Below are 20,379 nucleotides of genomic sequence, written 5' to 3'. Positions count from 1 at the left end.
CTTCACACAGTTACAGATTATGTCATCTTTAATAAACATTTTATTGTATGAGTTATTTAATTGGTATGATTTTATGTGGCACATAATAACTCTTGTATTTCATAAAAGATAAAATGCAGAGATGCAAAGAGGCCATGTATTTCTGTTTCTGTTGATAAACATGTAGGGTACAAAGTATTTGCAGTCTACAATTCATGCCAAAAATATACCTTTTAAACATTCTTTCAGGTGTAGCAGTGGTGTTGGAAGGTACATCTTATTTATTATTAGCCAAACACATAGCCAGATTTCCATCCTGAGAAACAGTTTATCAAAAATTTTTACGGTGACTTTGTAATTAAATTTACAGTGTAGAGACATAAGGACTATGGCAGAGATTAATAAAGACATTTAAAAAAAATCAACTTTTAAAAGAAGCTGTTTAAAATGGAAGTAAATCATTGGAATGTCTAAGTTGAAAAAGACACCTGAAAGCTACACATGATCAAGTGAACATATCTGGGTCACTGGTTATGCAATGACATTAAAGTATGTCACGTTTGAATTGGCAGTGACAACAGGAAAAAAATACGTCTCATGTTTGGATAGTATTGTATAATTTCAGGAAGTTTTGCACTAGCTTTTTCCTTGCTGACCAATTACGAGTCCCTGCAGTAATGACGTACATTTCCTGCGACGGACAGAACAGACCAATGGCAAGAGAGTTGTCCCGGTGGATTGACCAATGGGATGAGACGAGGTCTATTTGAACGGTGAAAAGCGGGCTAGCAAACATTCGAGAGGGAAACAAAGAGGGACCAACATCCTACTACTGTTGGACGCGAAAAACTGGATTCATTTACTTTTTCATATCAGGATACTTTGGCAGTTATATCAGGTAACGTTGAAACCTCATTAAGTGCGCCACACAGTAGCAGAAACAAAGTTTGGTGTTTACGGAAGTTGTCAAAGATAACGGTTGTTCTCGGCGACGTTAGCTTAACTGTTAGCCACACTCGCTTAGCGGTGCGAACTGAAACTTGCTGCCACGTTGTTCACAAAAATATTCATCTAATTTTCCTCGTTACTGCTTCTGACAAATGTTACTATCATCTCCACTAGGTCTTCGCAATGTCTCACAAACAGATATACTACTCTGATAAATATGACGACGACAAATACGAGTACAGGTGTGTATGGCTAATGTTTATCCAGCATTCAGTTTAACTGTGTCAGCGTGTCACCGTTATGCTGTGAGAGTTCCTGCAAGGTGGCATCGTAACTTTCAAAAATGAATTTTAAGTTATGTATCACGATACGTCATCATCATCATCATTTGGTGGAGTGATTTTCTTATAACATCCGTCCTTGTTTTCTAAAGGCATGTCATGCTACCAAAAGACATTGCAAAGCGTGTACCCAAGACCCATTTGATGTCTGAGACAGAGTGGAGGAATCTGGGGGTCCAGCAGAGCCAAGGATGGGTGCATTACATGATCCACCAGCCAGGTATTTTATCTTGTTTTCTAGGGTAATGTCTCCCACAACTGATCTGAAGATATACCAGTGGTAAACAAGCTGTCATAAATCTTGTTTTCATGACTGTCTGATTGAGACTGTTTATTTGATCCTTTTATTTTCATTGAGATCTGCAACACTTCTTCAAATAGTTGTCAACTATTATATAAGTTACCAATTAATTTGATCACCGGTTTGAGTATTTTTTTTATAGGAAATAAGTCACGATACCTTACTCCAGCTTCTAAAATGTGATTTTTTTTTTTTAACTCCTATATGACAGTACACTGAATATCTTTGAGGTGTGGATAAAACAAGACATTTTAGGACATCCTCTTGGGCTCTGGGAAACGCACATCGGCATTTTCCACCATGTTCTGGAATCTTATAGACCAAACAGTTAATGGATCAATTGAGGAAATGGACAGATTGATCTTGTCAGTGAAAATAATTGTTAATTGCAGCCCTATTATCAAGCATAGTAGACATGACATATGCAATGGGGCCATTGGATGTAGATGTAGACCTTAAAATGTCTGCAGGTTTCATGAAAGCACAATGCCATAATAAATGAGCAGCCACTAACCTTTGGTTATTATGATTAATTGTGAAAATGGGATTCTGATCTTTAACAATGTTAATATTAAGCAAAAGTGTATACATTTAGATATTTGAGAGTTGAATGCATTGAATGGCTTCTGTGCCTTTTTTCTTAAGTCTGCATTTTTTTAGTAGAGACATTGTTTGACTGCAGGGCACACTAACTCTATAAGCAACTGTTCTGTTTTACAGTTGTCATGTGCTTGATCTGTATATTTACAAAAAATGTGACCACAAGTTGAAACTAACAGGCCACATGACATAGTGCTGATCACTGACATGTTGCTAGTTTTTAGCTGAACTTGATTAAAAGTTAAAGCCGGCTTTGTATTTTGTATGTCCTCTTTATTTTAGCTACAATTCCTAGTAAGGGGACCCATCCCATCTAGATGCCTTTCAAGCAGAGAATGAGAGATGTGAAGTCCTATGTGTGAATCTGACGTTAAAGTGGGTTAAGTTAGACCTTTTTGAAGTAGTGGGACAGATTAGTGGTAAACGGTTCCATAGATTTGGTGACCATGAGCATATGCACAGCAGGTGTCAACTCCAGCCACACCCTTTATTCAGAAATATTGGAATAGCAGTCACAAGAGTCAAGTTTCCCCATAAGGAATAAAGCATCACAATAAGTGTCATTATCTCTTATGTATTGTCTACCTTGTTTTTTCCTCTTGCAGAGCCACACATCTTGCTGTTCCGGCGCCCTCTTCCCAGCCAGAAGTCATAAGGCAGAGAACCTCTGGGTCCTTGGAAGATCAGTCCTACCTATGTGCCACAGATCAACTCATCAAACTAGGAATCATGCCGTCAGGTTACCAAACTCTTGTGTGGTAGGTGACTTGTGATTTGGACTGATCATGTTGGACCTGGAGAAGGACTATCACATCTATGAACAGTGGTTGTAGAATGGAGTATGCGTTGAAGGAAAAAATATCATCACCCTTCTCTTAGGGAAAAGACTTCCTCATGTGCTAACAGCGACACGCCGTCTGACGGAAAACCTTCAAATGAGCTTACACTGTCTTTTTTGACTGATCTGTCCAACTTGCTGAACCTGCTTGGATATTCCAGCTTTTTAGAACAATTGTTATAAGATATGGAGAGTGAAACTTGTCAAAACATTTTGAGTCATTCTAACAGTGTGTTCTGGGTCAAACTCTGGTCAGATCACACGCCAGACAGAACAGTTGAATCGTAAAATTAAGTTTGACTCTGAAACATCAAAGTGCGGTTTTAAGTGACATGTTGCTGCTTGGTTTAAATGACACTGTAAATTGGCATTTAACACTTTTTGTCATGTGCATGAAAAGCCACATCTGTTAGAGTCACTTCAGAAAATAGATTTGATCCCTTTCCCCACACAAGAGCATATTTCTATTAGTGTTGGCTGCTCAGTATTTATAAATGTGTTGCCCTTTCTGAAATAAATGTAAACTTTTAAATCTAGTGTGGACTCTGGCAGTGTTTTGGCAGCATTTGCTACTTTAGGATTACATGGAGCCACATGAAAATTGAATAAATAAATAAATAAATAAATAAAAATGAGTTGGGTGATGGCAGACAGACACTACCCTAAAAATGCTCTTACTTGATAAATCCGGATCATTGAATGAGATATTGAAAAGCCAATTGCGTTTGTTTTGGATTGTGGTATCAAATACTGTTGCATTAAGGCACTTGTTTTGTCATACTTGCACCAACTCTGACCTGTTGTTTACCCTTTGTCCCTTTTCATCACCACATACTGAGCTGCTCTGCTGTCACTGGCGCCAAATCTCTGCCTTGAGTAACTGTCCTGTGTGAACTTGTGCCTTTCTGTACGGTTTGCTTTTGTTCAGTTCTTTTTGACAGAATTAGTAATTACATGTGTAGATATAGAGCTGCTCTGCCTTTCAGAATTATTAAAAAAATCAATGCAGTCATATCATAATGATGCATTTAAGTCTTTGATCAAACAGCTGAATTAAACTGTGGATGCTGTCCCTTTATGCTTGTTTGGTAATCTTAAAAATTACAAGTTCTTGGAGTATGTTAGGTTGAGTGCAGAATTAATAACACCCCATTTTGCTTTGCAAAGGTAGCTGCTGCATCAAAGGGAACAGTTTCCTGAAGTTAAAGCTTTACTATGCAGGAATTGTTGGTTAGTGCTTGTAGATAGTATTACAAGTGAAAGTTAGTCACTCCCCTTTGCTATATTTGTATTTTTCCAGCACTGTTACTTTGTGATTTTTGTAGCTTCCTCTTGGATTTGTGCTGCATATTGTCTGGCACCTGATCACTACCTGTGCACTTTGCCCGAGAATATCCTGAACTTTGCAAAATAAGAAAACCGAAGCAGAGGGTAGGGTGACTGCAGGTAATTACACTGCCTAGTGGGTCATAAAGGATGATTGACAGGGATTACTTTCGCAAGAGTATACAGGGGTTTTTAGGAAAGTCCTGCATAGTACACAAGGTGGCTGAGGGTCGTTACAAAGTCTTACAGTGTCTCAAACACATTTACCAATAAAAGGCCTTAGAAAGTATTGACAGTATTTGATGCTGGTGCGTCAGGAAACATTAAAGCAGGAGGGAAACTATTCTATGAGGGAACTGACTTCGACACACCTGTATGCGTGAGATGCCCTTATTGTCGCCCCTTCTATGCGTTTAAAACAAGGAATGAAACTGCATTGTTAAACTAAGGCTTTGCTAGCCAGTCCACTCGTGACTTTTTCTTTGTCGAGTGGTAAGCACAAAGAGTATCATCTGTAACACTTTAATTTACTGTTTAAACTGACATTGGTGTGCTTACTTGGTCTTGGAAAGAATATATTGTCATGTTTGGTGTGTATTTCCATTGCAAGTTCGGTCTTAAATTACATTTAAAGTGGTATTTGCAAGGTCTTAAATTTAACTTGATTAAATCTGTCGACACCCTGGTATACCTCACTGTGTTTGTCAGTTTTTCAGTCCTTTATATAAACCTATTTGTCAAATTTACAGTTGGACACCAAAAATGTTTACGCTTTGGAAAAACTACCCTTTTTGGTTGTTATCCCGTCGAGGTTGGTGCAAAGAGAAATCCACCAGACAGCAGCATTTGATTGCACCATTGCTCCTCACTTTGCTTTCTATCTCTGCCAAAAAACTGTTCATGTAGGATATGTTACTTACTCTTTGTAATTACCTTCTGCTGTGTTTCACCCTGTTTTCAAGAACAAGTGAATCTTCTCTGAGCCGCGTGACATGACACACCCACACCAGATAAAGCACCCATTAGAAAATTCCAAATGATGTGCACCTGCTGCGTGGGCTGGAATAGTAACATAATCACATCACATGCGCCATCTGATGCCTTTATCATTATCGTTTCACTGCATGTATATACAATATAACAGACTGGATTTAATGATCATCTGAAGGAGGCTCACACGAAAGAACTCAATCAGGCCTGCTGCAACAATGTTTAAACTGCTAGAGCGCTGTGTGGACTATTGAAACCATCTCTATGACAAGGCCAGATCCAAATGGTACCAATCATTGAATCATAGAAAAATGATTCATGCTCAAAAGTTAACAACACCAAATCTTTTAAACAGCTTTTTTAAAAAAAAAAAAAAAAAATCGACACTGACACACTGCTCTCCTGTGTGACCCCAGGAACATCTAGTAATTATTCACAGCTTCATCCCAGCTCGACATGTGTGTCACTGGAATAAGTGTGAGACAAAACTGTGCTGTAAATGTGCCATGTGTTTTATAATCAGGTGTTGGAGCTCATCACCTTACCTGTGGTAGTATAATGTGATGAGCCCTGCTGGGATAAAGCTGTGACCTGATAATATCTGCAGGGATGTATGCCCGACAGCACTGTTCATGAATGTGTGATGTTATGCTACACAGTTGGTGCTCATCCAGTGGCACAGTGATACTGCATCTGTTGTCTGGCACCGTGACCGGACTCTTGTTTTTCTTATTAGTCGCCTGTAATATTGCCAATATAACAATTCCAGTGTCTCCCATTTGGTGTGTAATATGGGTCTCATCTACCGGTAAATGTCTCTGTGAGCTTAATGGACAAAATGTTTTACCGAATGGGCGAGTCGTTACGATGGCGTACGTGCATAAAGGGAGAGGCAGCCGCAGCATCTGCCACACATTTAAAAGTTAGACTTGGTGTAAACGACTGGTGGATTATTGCTCTACAGAGGTTCTAATGAACAGGCAATAACAGAAACAGTGAGGCTGGATAATTCAGAGGCTGTCGTTGGTGGTCAGTTTTAACCAGAATTCAGCTCTGTTGTTTACCAGAGCTGCAACGATTCACTGGTTGACCAACACAAAATTAATTGGCAACTATTCTGATAACTGAATAATCGTTCTGCAAAAGATTTTCAAGCAGAAAAAGCCAAGCATTTGCTGGTTTCATGCTTCAGTTATTTTCTTTGTCATACATGATAATAAACTTTGGGATATTTAGACTGTTGGTTGGGTAAAACATACCGTTTGAAGATGTCGCCTTGGTCTCTGGGAGATTACACAGGGCATGTTTCACTATTTTCTGACATTTTATTGACAGAAAGTTTGATCAGTAATGAGAATCGTGAGTTGCAGCTGTATTGTTCAGTAAGACATGATATAAAGTTGTCTCGCCTCATGTTATTTTTTTTAGCCCTGCACGTTATCTCTAACCAGCAGTGCCACACATTACACCAACATAAACCTGACGTCAGTGATGGGCAGTGATTTTGTCTGTAATATTACTGCTAGGGCTGCAGCCAGAATTCTTTATTTCCCTTTACCATTAATGTGATGATTTTTTTTCCTCAATTAAACATTTGGTTGGTAAAATTACTCAAGTTAACATGTTTAAATGTCTCAACCAGCAAACCAATGCACAAAGATTTTCAATTTACTGACATGTAAGACTAAGAACATGTGTTTCTCACATATGAGAAACTACTGAGCATTTTTTCCTTCAACAGGTTTCCTGTGGATCCTTAAGTTTTAAGTCCCTTAATCCTGAAGTCTTAGAGGCATTGGTTTAATTAGTCTAAAAATAGGGCCTTAATTGGTATTAAAAGTCTTAAATCAATCTGTCAAAAGTTTTAAAAATGCAAAGACGAGAGAAGCAGGTTGTTGTTGCATCGTAAAATCTCAAAAACTGGTAATTGGACCACATGGGGAAGTGTAAATTCAACAATAATTGGCTTTCTAACGAAGATTTTGCAGCATGGCTGAAACTGGAAAAAGGCAATAAGGCTCTGACTTTTGAGAAGAAGGTTTTCAGACTTGGCACAATGAATCTCACATGCAGAGTGAGAAACACAAAATCACCAGATATGTCCTTGTTCTACCCTCATGTCCACCATGCAAAATTTGGGCAAAATTGTCCTCAGCCCTAAGTAACTGATGTATTAATGTTTGCATTTCTTCAGTCTTGGTCATTGTAAAGTTATTCATTCTTAATGACATAGGAAAAGTCTTAAAATGTTTTAAATCTAACTCCTTAAATTGCAGGAATCCTTAAATGTTTTAATGACTGACAGAAAATTAGAAAGCAACAACTGATTATTCAACTTCCCTTTTCAGGACTAGTTACTGCTTACATTTTAGGCATTAAGCTCACATCAAAGCAGTTAATGTAGTTCAGTTCTCCAGCTTGCAGCAGCATCTCATCTCATAACACATGGGTGCTGTGGAAACTGAGGCTGGGGTGCTGCAAGTGGGACAAAAAGTGGGGTAATAATTCAACTGAGCTTCACACTGGAGGAGGCTGTTAAGAGACAAGAAGTGATGCTCTACTTGGTTAATTTTCATTAAGGTCTGGCTCCCAGTGTCATGGGTTGTCGTTGAGTTTTGAATCCCCAGCAGCACCCCTGGAGTAAACTGGTGTCCTTTTTTATGGGATATAACCAAATGGTTATCAGTTTGACCATGTTACCATTTTACATTACACCATATGTAGAACTTTCATGGACTGCTTTTATTATGAAAAGATATATGAATACCATCATGTATTAAATGTATAAATATTTAGATCAGTTTTGGTCATTGTGGTGGTTTTTAAAAGTAATACTCAGGTGTATAATAATTTGGGTACAATGTACGGGTACATATACATCTAAAACCTTAAAAATATGGCATCTCTCTGTTTCTTTACAAAGTGCTTACAGCTTCACGCTAGACTTTCCCAATAAAGGCAAATTAGAAAATAACTAATTTATCCATCTTAATATTTTTTGTCAGAATGGGTCAAGCTCTTCTGCATGAAAGTCTTTAACCTACCACTAATTCTATTGGTCTTTTTCACTACTTGAACTTCCCTCTACCAAAATGTAGATTAACCTAACTCACTCTAACAACCATATTCCTACATAAAACCTACCTCTGCACAGAATTACACATGTACTACTTCCCTTTTTTTTTAACCTGCAATGCTTGACAAAGATTATTTGTCCCAAAATCTGTCTTCATTTTGGTTTAAAATGATCTCAGAAAGCTCCTAAAAAGCATTAAATTTAGACACTTAGTGTGAAGTCTGATAATGTAATACATGTATAAAAGCTTAATGATACATGAGTGTAAAGCAATCAGACACTTTGTTTCCATTTAGGCAGTCTATTCAGTCATTTGTCTTTGAAAACTGTCTGCTCTTTATGGTCAGAATATGTTAGTACGAACACGTCTGGTTGCCCTCAGCTGAATGCGTCTAGAGACTAATAATCAAAGTGAGAGCAATTATTATCTGTTCCATGCAAAAATGAAATTCCCCTTTCAAATACAGAAGTATTTATAAAACAGAGCACATAAAATGCTTCTGCTGAGACATGCCACCTTTTAAGTTTCCCACTTCGGACTGTGGAGGGCAGTGCAACACAACTGTGAAAAACAAGAAGGTGCTCTACATTAATTCAGCTGGCTTTTTGCATATATGCTGCATGGAACACAAATGTAAACACAATTATATGACTCAGGGTTACATTTAGACTGAATCTGCACTTCCTCTACACCACATTTGTAAAACCATTTCTATATAACTTGACAGTGCTCTGATTTAACAAAGGCAAATCTGTTATTCATTGTGTCCAAGATGTACATAGACCAACAACAGCGGGTGCAAATAGGCCTCATGGCGACAGTCTGACACCGCGGGTAGTAACCGCACAACTTTGGAAGTCAGGGGTAATGGAGGAAGGAAAATGTTTTGTGAATCACAGGGAGATTTCTGACAATTTCTGGAAAAATGTTGCCGAGGTAATCACTGGGCTGTGATGGTCAGCAGTCTGAGCCTCCTGCTGAGATCCAGAGATGTGTGGTGGGCAGAATAAGATGTTTGACGCCTTAAGCTGGGAAGAAAAAGCTTGAGCGTCTGCCAGAGGTATCTATGAATCATGCTGAAAATGGGTTCCTGTTGGAATCTTAAAGGTAAATGATATCTTAAATCTGGTAGTATTTACAGGATGGTGAGGTGCAGCAAATAATGAGCCAGTTTATCAGGCCGGCGACCTTTTATTGAGTCAGTATTATTCACTTATAATATTATGACTAATATTACAGTGCTCATTTTCAAAGAAAGGTTTTAATGGAGTTCAGAGGATGTTTCTCTCTGAACAAAGATCTCGGGGACAAACACTGAGCGGCTGAAATTAGGGCTGCAGCGAACAATTATTCCCATTATCGATTAAGCTTCAGATTATTGTCTCAATTAAAGAGTTAATTGGTTGGCATTTTCTCTATTTTCTAACATTTCACAGACCAATTATGATCTTGTAATTTTGTGTTTTGTCAAATCAAATCAGACAAAGAAAAACAGCAATTTTTTTGCATCTGAGAAACTGGAACCAGTGGCTATTTGGCTTTTTTGTTTGAAAAACAACTTACATGAATAATTGCACCAACACAGATTAAACAGTTTGATAAGGGAGAATCCAAATGTCCAAGCTTTCTGATATACAGCCTGTGTAAAGAGGCCATTACCAGAAATTGCTTAATTTCAAGATGCCAAATATTCCTCTTTTAATGCATGTCCAAGATTGGTTGTGCAAATAAATACTGCAACTTAAATATTGCTTAAACCTTTTACCAACAGAAGACACAAACACTCAGAAGGGCATCTGGCTCCGGAGTCTTTGTGGATTTAACATATTTGCATAATGACGTGTCATTTTTCTTCTCTGTCAAAAAACCTGTCAGTGTTGTTCTTCGCATGCTGTTCTGCTGTCTAAATTAATAACTTGAATCTTGATGGCCTCTCAGCATCCAAACACTGCTCTTTGGTTATCTTCATGAATCAGATTAAATTTAAGATGTGGTCTTGCTGCTGGTGTGTCAGTGCTCCATGCCTAGAGAGGTGGCATCATGGTGTAAGCTCATTGGTCGAGTGTTAGAGGGTGTGAGGGTACAAATCTGTTTTTCCTGGGATGGTGAAGGCATGACCCACCCTATTCTGCCTCTCACCCTGACATAGAGTGCCCCAGGGATGACATTCTGTAGGCCGACACGAATGTTAGCATCACACTGGTTCCCTCGTCAAAAAGTCTATGGGATTTTTCCATTAGATGATTATATCCTAAAATGAGCTTAGGGGCAAACAAACGTTTATGATACATGCACATTTTTTTCAGCAAGATAAACCTCACAAATGAACACCACTTTCATTATTGTTGAAGCCCAAATATAGTCACTTGAAGCACAGAGCTAATGTTGAGCTATAAACAAACTGCACTATGGTGGCACGACCCAATGTCACCACCATAACAAGACTGTAAAGCAGTTTTTAGCATGTTTTTGCAAGATGACGTTCTGTAGTCCACCTTTTTTAAGACACATAGACGCCTTAAGGTTCATGAGTGGGGTATTTACTGACGTATTTTATGTTGTAGAACATAAACGTAAAGTCTCTTGAGCTTGTGTGAACCACAGACTTCATTTCAGGCATTTGAAAACCCCACTGACTTTGAGACAAAGGAAGTGTGAGAGGTACTGTAACATGCTAACTCATTTCTGGGTTTTAGGCAAAGGAACTATAAAAGATTTTTTTCTTTAACATCTTTCTTGATTTTATGACTCTATAGTTTCTTTGATTTTAGGCAAGATAAATATAAAAGACCTTTTCTTTTACAGTACAGGCCAAAAGTTTGGACACACCTTCTCATTCAATGCATGTTCTTTATTTTCATGACTATTTACATTGTAGAGAATGCCAAGAGTGTGCAAAGCAGTAATCAGAGCAAAGGGTGGCTATTTTGAAGAAACTAGAATATAAAACATGTTTTCAGTTATTTCACCTTTTTTTGTTAAGTACATAACTCCACATGTGTTCATTCATAGTTTTGATGCCTTCAGTGAGAATCTACAATGTAAATAGTCATGAAAATAAAGAAAACGCATTGAATGAGAAGGTGTGTCCAAACTTTTGGCCTGTACTGTATATTTTCATTGATTTTGGGACTCATACCTGGGGCACTCTATTTTAACCCTAACCATTCCCATTCTCTTTGCCTAAAACTAACCAATCCAATCAGCAAAGTGTATTAGCCAATCACAGGGAGAATAGGGCGGGTCAGGAATTCACCATCCTTGGAAAACAAAATTTGCGTTGAGGGTGTGGTGTGGTCACATTTGGTTTGGAGTAAGCAGTTCGTGAACAGTATCCATAAAATGAAGGACGAGGTAATGAGGTACGGCTGCAATTTTGTACCTCAACAAAGCAAAAAACTTAATCACTTATTTAATGCCCCACCCACTTCCCATGCTAGGTGACCCCAATCAAACACGCCTACGAAATTACAACAGGTGCATTCTGGGTGTTGCTAGCATGCTAAATGCTAAAACACTCATGGTGGATTCTCCCACGGTGATTTCTATACTCACTTGGGAACTTTTACCTTCATTAAGGTGTGTGAGGCCTTTCTGCTGTTTATATGGAGTGGGACAGTGCACCAAGTCGCGTGGACTGGTTATATTTTGCTTTATGAACAAAAGAGCAGAGAAGTTGGACCTGGAGCACATTGAGGAGGACCTGGTGGTGCACAAGACTCAAGGAATGATGCTCAGACAGGTCAGTACACTGCAAATAACAAACAAGCTTTCTTTCTTTCTTTAGTAGCTTTCGTCAGGCTAAATTTATGTGGCTTCATAATACGTTTTGCCAAATGTACCATGGTCTCCATATCGGCTACATCTTATTAACTATCATTAGCACTTATCAAATGACAACAAAAACTTAAATTAATTGTCATGTTTCATTTAAAAGCAGGAACTGAGATGCTCACTCTCTAGCTACTTCCATCATCATGTCTTAAAAAAAAAAAAAAAAGATGTGTTTATGTTTTTGTGACATAGATTTACAACCCTGACATTGGCTACGGTTACATGATGGCTTCTCATTCGGAATGAAATGAATCTGAATGAGATCATTCGGAATTAAAGTGTTTCCAGGTAGTTTACATGGGAAATATTAATCCCGAATGAGGGTTTACACGGGAGATCAGTTTAATCGCCTTTATTCAGGTCCGCGCAAGGTTTGGGGCAGGGAAGGTTTCTGATTGGATAGGGGGCGGGGCGGATGTTACGTGTTTACGTTTACCGGAAGAAAACACTGTGGTCCTCGCTCCGGATAACAAGATGCTTGACGACGCCGTTATTACTGCCTTTTTCGGGTGTGTTTTGCTTATATTCTTGAAGCAGCAGTACGACAACAACCTTGTTCTGCTAATGCTTCATCTGTTGAGCAGGAGAAGGGAGGCAGAAGACCATGCTGTGGCAAATGGAAACCGGTGAGTGCAACGAGTCCGACTGCTCTAGCTCAGGCCGTTGCTATGCAGCCCGTTGCTATGTGCGCTATATACGTCATCGCACCAGAAAGGCAAGGGAACGAGCATGCGCAGAAAGACCGGAATGAACTCAAAGAGGAATGAGTGTATACATGCACACAAAACTCTTTCATTCGGAATGACAAACGGAATAAACCACCCCCTTTAATCGGATTTAATTTTCAATCGGAATAACCGTTTACATGACCACTTTTAATCGGAATGGCCGTTCATTCCGATTAAAAGTGGAATTAAACTGTCCATGTAAACGTACTGAGTGTGGAGCCCTGTGACCTACTTTTTCCTTTTATCTATACACTACATTTTTATACAAGCACCTTTACTTGTGTGCATTTTCTTTAAAGTAAAAGCCCTTGAGCACCTGAGTATGATATGCTTCTTTCCATCCTTGTCTAAGAGCTATATAAAAGATAATACTAACAAAAAACCCTTTGCTACTGGTTTAAGTTCACCCAGTATTGTGTCGATGCTACATTGACCCAAACTGGATCAACTCTTAACTCTGTGACTTTTAGTGTGTGTGTGGTTGCAAGAGCACACATCTGACCACATCCAACCCGACCCATCATGCTCATCATGGTCTGAGTTGACACTAGCTTGAAATGTATTCTTCAATGATGAAAAATTATTAAGTACACCATATCATTTTGAACACTTAAAACCATATTTACAATTGTCTTTGACTTTTGTAGATGTGGCCTTATAAACCTCTCTGTAAGTTATAAAACAAAGACATTTTTCTTCACATTTTGGTGGCTGTGAGACATAAAGACTGAAACCTAATAGCAGCCTATTGTAAGTTCTGGGCTCGGACACAGGCATTTATTAAGTGTGACAAAATGATCATGAAAAAGAGTCATGGTTTGGTTCTGTATTACTGTTCTATTTTAGTATTGGGAATTAACACTGTACCTCCATTCAATAAAAAAAAAAAACTTCCAAAAGAGCACTAAAGTGTTATTAAGTTTAGCCAGGTATATGAATAATTTAAAGTAAAATGAAAAGCGGTGAGAGGAAAGTGTGATTGAGGATAACGGGGTGTGAAGATGGGCTCAGTTAAGGAGCAGAGGAGAGGAGCGACGGAGGGGAGTTTGACACTGAAAATAGGAGGTGAGACATAAAGAGACAGAGCCAAACAGGGCAAAGGGTAAGTCTTTACAGGAGCAGGTAGGAGAGAGATGTGAATGGAAAGGAAATACAAAAAGGGAGAGCTGGAGAGAAAAAGACATTGAGAGAGGGAGAGGAGAAAAAGAAGGTCAGACAGGGAGATGGAAAGTGCTCTGGCGAGAAGGGGTATTTATGTCTGGGTGTCGTCGGCTCAGCGGGACGCCTTCTAAAAGGAAGCCAAGTTTGATACAGAGTGCGAGAGAAGAGAGAGCTGCTGTTTGAAAGACGGCTGATGGAACAAAGAGCCTAAAATTGCTCCATTAGGCTGTCCGGAGAATCATATTCTAAAAATGAATTTTAGAACAGCGCGAAATAATTCATAAGACTAATCTATCAAAGTATACAAAAAATGGAAATTCATTCTAAGGTTAATATTCTGTGAAACAACAAACTGTCTGTGATAAATTAATCTTTGAATAATACATTTCACAAAATGTATAATTTAGTTAATGTAATTTACCGATTTGCCTCAGACTGATAGTGTCAGGGAAAATGAAAATATGAAATGATCCCCCACCGCCTAAGACACATGACATGAGACCTTGAGGCCAGAAGGGCAATTCTGGCGAAAATGAGTGTCATATATTAAATTAAAGCTCCTGGCGGGATCTGTCCGGAGGCAAAGGCACACTGCTGAGTACATTATAGGAGACAAAAAGAAATGGAAAATAACTTGTTTCAAGTATTAATACAATATATGAAAAATCCCCACTGTGATGGCAAGTTTTTTTTTCTCCTCACAAAATTAAAGTTAAAAAAAAGTGAGCGTCATTCACTGTGACAGCTCGTTTGCTCTCCTGCAAAGTTTTACATAACCCTGTCACAAGTTGCTTTAACTTTTTCAAAGGGGTGTTAAACACTCAAAAATGACTTCTGCAGTGTGTGTTAACCAGGTTATGATCTTCTGATATGGTATAAAAACCGCAAATGTCACATAGGATAAGACAAGATTCTAAAAATGTAATGACAAAGTATGGTATCTAACTGTCTTATACCTGATTGAAGTAAATATTGCCCACATTGGAACCCTTCTCTTTGGCTAAAGTGGTATTAAAGATAAAGAAATAATCATGATTCAGTCTAATAGTTCTAAAGAGAGTTTTAAAGAGAATTAGTGCTGCAAGACTAAATGAGGCCATAAATTAAACTTCCAAGGAACCGTGTTCAACACCACATTAATGTTGTTAGACCGTGACAATATAATAAAACAATGAGTGAAAGTGATAACAGCGTAGTGAAAACTGAGACCTCCGAGCACAGTCGGCGACATTTTGTACAGTCAAATATTTTCTAAGGTTTTCCTGAATTCTCGAGTTGATCTGAGTCAACATAGAACCTACATGTGGCGGCTTTTATTTCAAGGCTTTTGGGACCAAAATGTTACCACTCTCACAGCCAGTTATTTCACTGTAATTGATATAGCTGGCATTATCCTACATCACCTGCAGCTGAGTGGAGGATATTTCCTCTGTGACCACAAAAATACATACAGTGTGCTGCACAATGTAAATTGGCATATGAGGGCTATTGTTTATGAGCAATATCACGTCTTTGCATCAAACCTGCAATGGGCCAATATTTTTCAGCACAGGTATTGTCTGTTAAAATGTTATTTTCATGCCAAACATACAGTTCCCATTGTAACTGTCGCCTGGCAAGATGTATGCATGTAAATGTGGTCATACAGGGGACATTAAAACATCAACATCAGCATATTAATCGACTGGTTAAAAGTGGATCAGACAACACTTCAACTTTCCCCCTCCTAGCATTTCCAAGTGGTGTTATTGTTGACACAAAGACAACTTGATTGCTTTCTGTTTTCATTAGAAACTAGCAATTACCACAGTTTAAACAGTTACTTTGGATATTGCACCGTTTGCCATTTCTACTTCTGGGGATTATAACCGCAAAGAACTTACTTTGATACTCTTTGGTAGCTGGGGCTAGCCGCTGATAGCTATCAGGGAAAAGGTGCTATAATCTTTCTGTTTTGGTTGATGCACTTTCATTGTGCTGTAAATTGTGCCTTCATTTTGCTGGGAGATCGTACCTGGTGGCAGACAGAAATACATAGTGAAAGTGAGGCTTATAGAGTACTGCAGGGAAGACGTTCCTTTGTAGTCCAACATAGATCTGCACATATATTCAAATAATAATCACAGTCACAATTTCGGCTCCCCACAGTTAAATACTGCATGCTGACATTTAAAATGCATTGTCTGCTCATATGAAACTCCTCCGCATATCAAGTTAAGCACTTCCTAAACTAACAGCCTGCCTCTACTTTTGAAGAGCTTCTCGCTGCACACCCCCCCTGCAGCAACGGCCTGTAAAAAAAATGTCCTTATTGTTGTGACTGCAGCTGCAGATGGGCAAAACCAAAAACTATCTTTCATCAATCATCATCATTCGTTGTCCGAAAGTATTTCAGGTTTAGCAGAGAACAAATTATATGCAGGGAGTGCATGAGACTTTTCTCTTTGCTGCAACACAACATATTCAACTTGTTCAACCACCTGAAAAAAACACAACAATTCGCAGTATGATGAATTCATGAAGGCACAGTACAGTGACTGCTGTTAGATGCAAAGATTTTTTTTAATTTGCAGGAGTGCAGCACAATGTGAAAGTGAGATTGTTGCTCTGTTGATTAAATTTTGGTAAGTAGTTTTGGTACAATTTAATATTTATTTTGCTTCTTTGATATGCTGTGCATTAAAGTGAGGAACCTTATTTTAGGTCTTATTTTGATGCAAAGATTTTTTTATTGTATTTGTAAATATAGAAAGGCAAAAAAAAAAAAAAAAGACACAGAGCTGATCTGAGCTGGTGTGCTGACCTTGAGCAAATGAAATGGAAGCACTTACAAACAGTAAACCAAAGCATCGATCGCAAAGTATGTAAGTAGTATTAATCAAAAGGTAGGGGAAGGCAGTGACCATACACAATGCACTCACAAATGGAAACAAAAGAGAGAAATGGGCGGGGCGTTTGCATGTGCACCTAAAGGAGACACACAGTTATCAGGATCAAAGTTATGAAATTAGCAAATTAAGGGAGTGCAGGAGGTAGGTAAGACACATTTGGCATGTGACAAGATGAAGGCCCAAACCAATAAGGGGCGGAAGCTGCCTCCAGACTCCAGACAGAGATTTGATCAGTAAGTCTGCACCGCCCAAAAGTTAATTTTCTTCATCATCCCTAAAACAATAAATAATTGTGATATATAATTATGGTCTCAATATCGATCTAAATAATTCTGATTATCATTTTGGCCTCACTCCGGTTCCCTTGACAAAAAGCCAGTCTCATTTTGCCAATAGATTTTGGATTACTGCAGAAAATGAGCTCTGTGGCAAACAAAAGTCTATGATACTTTCACTTTTAGTCCAGCAAGGTAATCTCCACAAATCCACACTAGTAGTGTTTCCACTAGAATTGCAATCTCTGTGTGGTGGTAGCTGATGATCAGGTGGGTGTCCTGGTATCAGTTTGTGTCCCCTTTCTAAATTTGGAGGTTTTTGCATGTCCGTGAATGCAGCACAGGTGAAAGGTGAAAAAACTCTTCTTTTTTGCCTTCAGCAGCAGTTGTGGTGTTTTGAGTCACATGGGGGATAACTGATCATTTGATCCGATCAGAGCTAGAGATGAGAGGAGCAGCAGGTTGTGAGTGAAAACAAACTTTAGATGAAACACTCAAGGTTAGGTTTCACTTTCACTACGTTACGTTCAGCCCACTACAAATACAGTAGCATGCAAAAGTTTGGGAACCCCTGGTCAAAATTTTGTTTTCTGTGAGTAGTTAAGTAAGTAGACGATAAACTGATCTCCAACAGGCATGAAGTTAAGGATTAGATTAGATGAGATTAGATAGAATTTGATTAATCCCTTGGGAAGACTCCCTCAAGGAAATTAAGATTCCAGCAGCATTGGATAGCAGTGTGTGTTTGCTTTCCAGCCATAGCCCAAGGTACCTGTAGGAATCCAAGGCCTCCAACTCAACCCCCTCGATCAGAACTGGTCGCGGTCTTGGTCTGGACTTTCCAAAGTCAATGACCAGCTCCTTTGTCTTCGAGGTGTTGAGCTGTAGATGGTTTGTGTGGCACCAGACAGCAAAGTCCCTCACTAGGCCCCTGTACTCCTCCTCTCTGTCGTCCCTGATGCATCCAACGATGGCTGTGTCATCAGCGAACTTCTAGATGTGACACAGCTCAGAATTGTAGCAGAAGTCCGAGGTGTACAGGGTGAAGAGAAGAGGGGCCAGCACCGTGCCCTGGGGTGCTCCAGTGCTGCTCCAGTGCTGCTGATCACAGTGTCAGAAGTGGTGTCCCTCAGCCTGATGTACTGCGGCCTGTCGGTGAGGTAGCTGGAGATCCAAGTAACCAGGCAGGGGTCCACTCGCATCCTGTTCAGCCATAGCCCAAGGTACCTGTAGGAATCCAAGGCCTCCACCTCAACCCCCTCGATCAGAACTGGTCGCGGTCTTGGTCTGGACTTTCCAAAGTCAATGACCAGCTCCTTTGTCTTCGAGGTGTTGAGCTGTAGATGGTTTGTGTGGCACCAGACAAAAGCAAAGTCAAAAATCAAAATCACTAGGCCCCTGTACTCCTCAGACTAGCTAAGAAACTGTAAAACAGGTTGTCCCTGATGCATCCAACGATGGCTGTGTCATCAGCGAACTTCTAGATGTGACACAGCTCAGAATTGTAGCAGAAGTCCGAGGTGTACAGGGTGAAGAGAAGAGGGGCCAGCACCGTGCCCTGGGGTGCTCCAGTGCTGCTCCAGTGCTGCTGATCACAGTGTCAGAAGTGGTGTCCCTCAGCCTGATGTACTGCGGCCTGTCGGTGAGGTAGCTGGAGATCCAAGTAACCAGGCAGGGGTCCACTCGCATCCTGTTCAGTTTGTCCTGAAGCACAAGGGGCTGGATGGTGTTAAAGACGCTTGAGAAGTCCAGGAAGAGAATCCTCACCGTACTGTTTCCCTTATCCAGGTGCGAGTGGGCTTGGTGTAGCAGGTAGAGGATGGCATCCTCCACACCAACACCTGCCCAGTATGCAAACTGCAGACAGTCCTGGGTGTGTTGCACCTGGGGTCTGAGGAGGCCGAGGAAGAGCTGGTGGCAAACTTTCCGCTTTTTAATGATGAAATGTCAGATGATGATGACCTATATAGGCAACGCCGTATGTTATATGCACAAGCTAACATGCTGGTTAGGAAATTTTCTTGGTGTTCAGATTATGTTAAAATTAATCTTTTTAGAGCTTATTGTACTCCTCTTTATACTGCCCCCCTGTGGATTAAATTTAAAAAAGCAAACATCCAGAAGCTCCAGGTTGCTTATAATGATGGTTTGCGCATATTGCTTAGAAAACCCAGGTGGTGCAGTGCAAGTGATTTGTTTTGTAAGAAGAATCAATATGTTTCATGCTTTGTTGAGAAATCTAATGTACAGATTTATCTGTCGACTGAATGGGTCCCACAACTCCATTATTATGCTGCTGTCAAATCCCCGTCTAAGTTCTTTCCGGTACCAGTCACCTACGTGGAAATATTGGTATGAATGCCTTTTTTAAATATATCTATGTGTATGTTTTTTAAATGGACCTTGAGTCTATGAAATAAAAGTTGACTTGATTGATTGAATACACTAATCTTGCTTAAAATATTGTAAAGCATTTTCCATCTTAAACTTCATGCCTTTTGGGGATCACTTTATCTTCTACTCATTTAACTATTCACAGAAATAGAAATTTTGACCAGGGGTGCCCAAACTTTTGCATGCCACTGTAGCTGAATGTATGGGAAACCCTGACCACTGTCCCATGACCTCACTGCTGCCACCTCAACAAGATTGTAAAGGTGTTTTCGGTATGATGATGTTCTTTTGCCGCACTTAGCCACTTGTTAGCAAGCGTCTTTTCTTAGCCATGAAAAGGTTTTAAAATTTGCAAGTATATACTGATGTTTTTTATGTTGCAGAACAACTTGAAGGTCTCTTAAGCTTGTGTTAATCACAGTCGCACTTCAGGCGTCTAATTAAAAACCCATTAAAAAAATTCAGGGAGTGCAAAAATGCTAACTCATTTCCGGATTTTAGGACTCATTCCTGGAGCACTGACTAAGGAACCAGTATAAACGTTAATGGTGTCATTATTCTATAGCCATTACATTGAGCAATCAAAATTTAATCATAGTAATTAAATTAAAGCCAAAAAAATGTGTCTAAGGTTTGATATCTTTTCTAGTGTGTAAGTGAGTATTTTAAACCTGCATTAATTTTTCAGCCAATAAA

At 39.3% G+C, this 20,379-nt stretch overlaps 1 protein-coding gene across 1 annotated transcript; it reads left to right on the top strand.

Moving 5' to 3' along the window:
* The first annotated feature begins 747 nt into the window (after positions 1-747).
* cks1b (CDC28 protein kinase regulatory subunit 1B) lies at positions 748-5,019 on the top strand. The gene is made up of 4 exons (XM_049603176.1): positions 748-877; positions 1,102-1,169; positions 1,361-1,488; positions 2,775-5,019. The coding sequence occupies exons 2-4, from the start codon at positions 1,111-1,113 to the stop codon at positions 2,822-2,824; spliced, it is 237 nt and encodes a 78-aa protein (XP_049459133.1). The 5' UTR covers positions 748-877; positions 1,102-1,110; the 3' UTR covers positions 2,825-5,019.
* Positions 5,020-20,379: the final 15,360 nt, after the last annotated feature.

Source organism: Epinephelus fuscoguttatus, linkage group LG17, assembly GCF_011397635.1.
Source record: "Epinephelus fuscoguttatus linkage group LG17, E.fuscoguttatus.final_Chr_v1".
Classification (NCBI taxonomy): domain Eukaryota; kingdom Metazoa; phylum Chordata; class Actinopteri; order Perciformes; family Serranidae; genus Epinephelus; species Epinephelus fuscoguttatus.
This window is presented reverse-complemented; position numbering and strand designations above follow the sequence as displayed.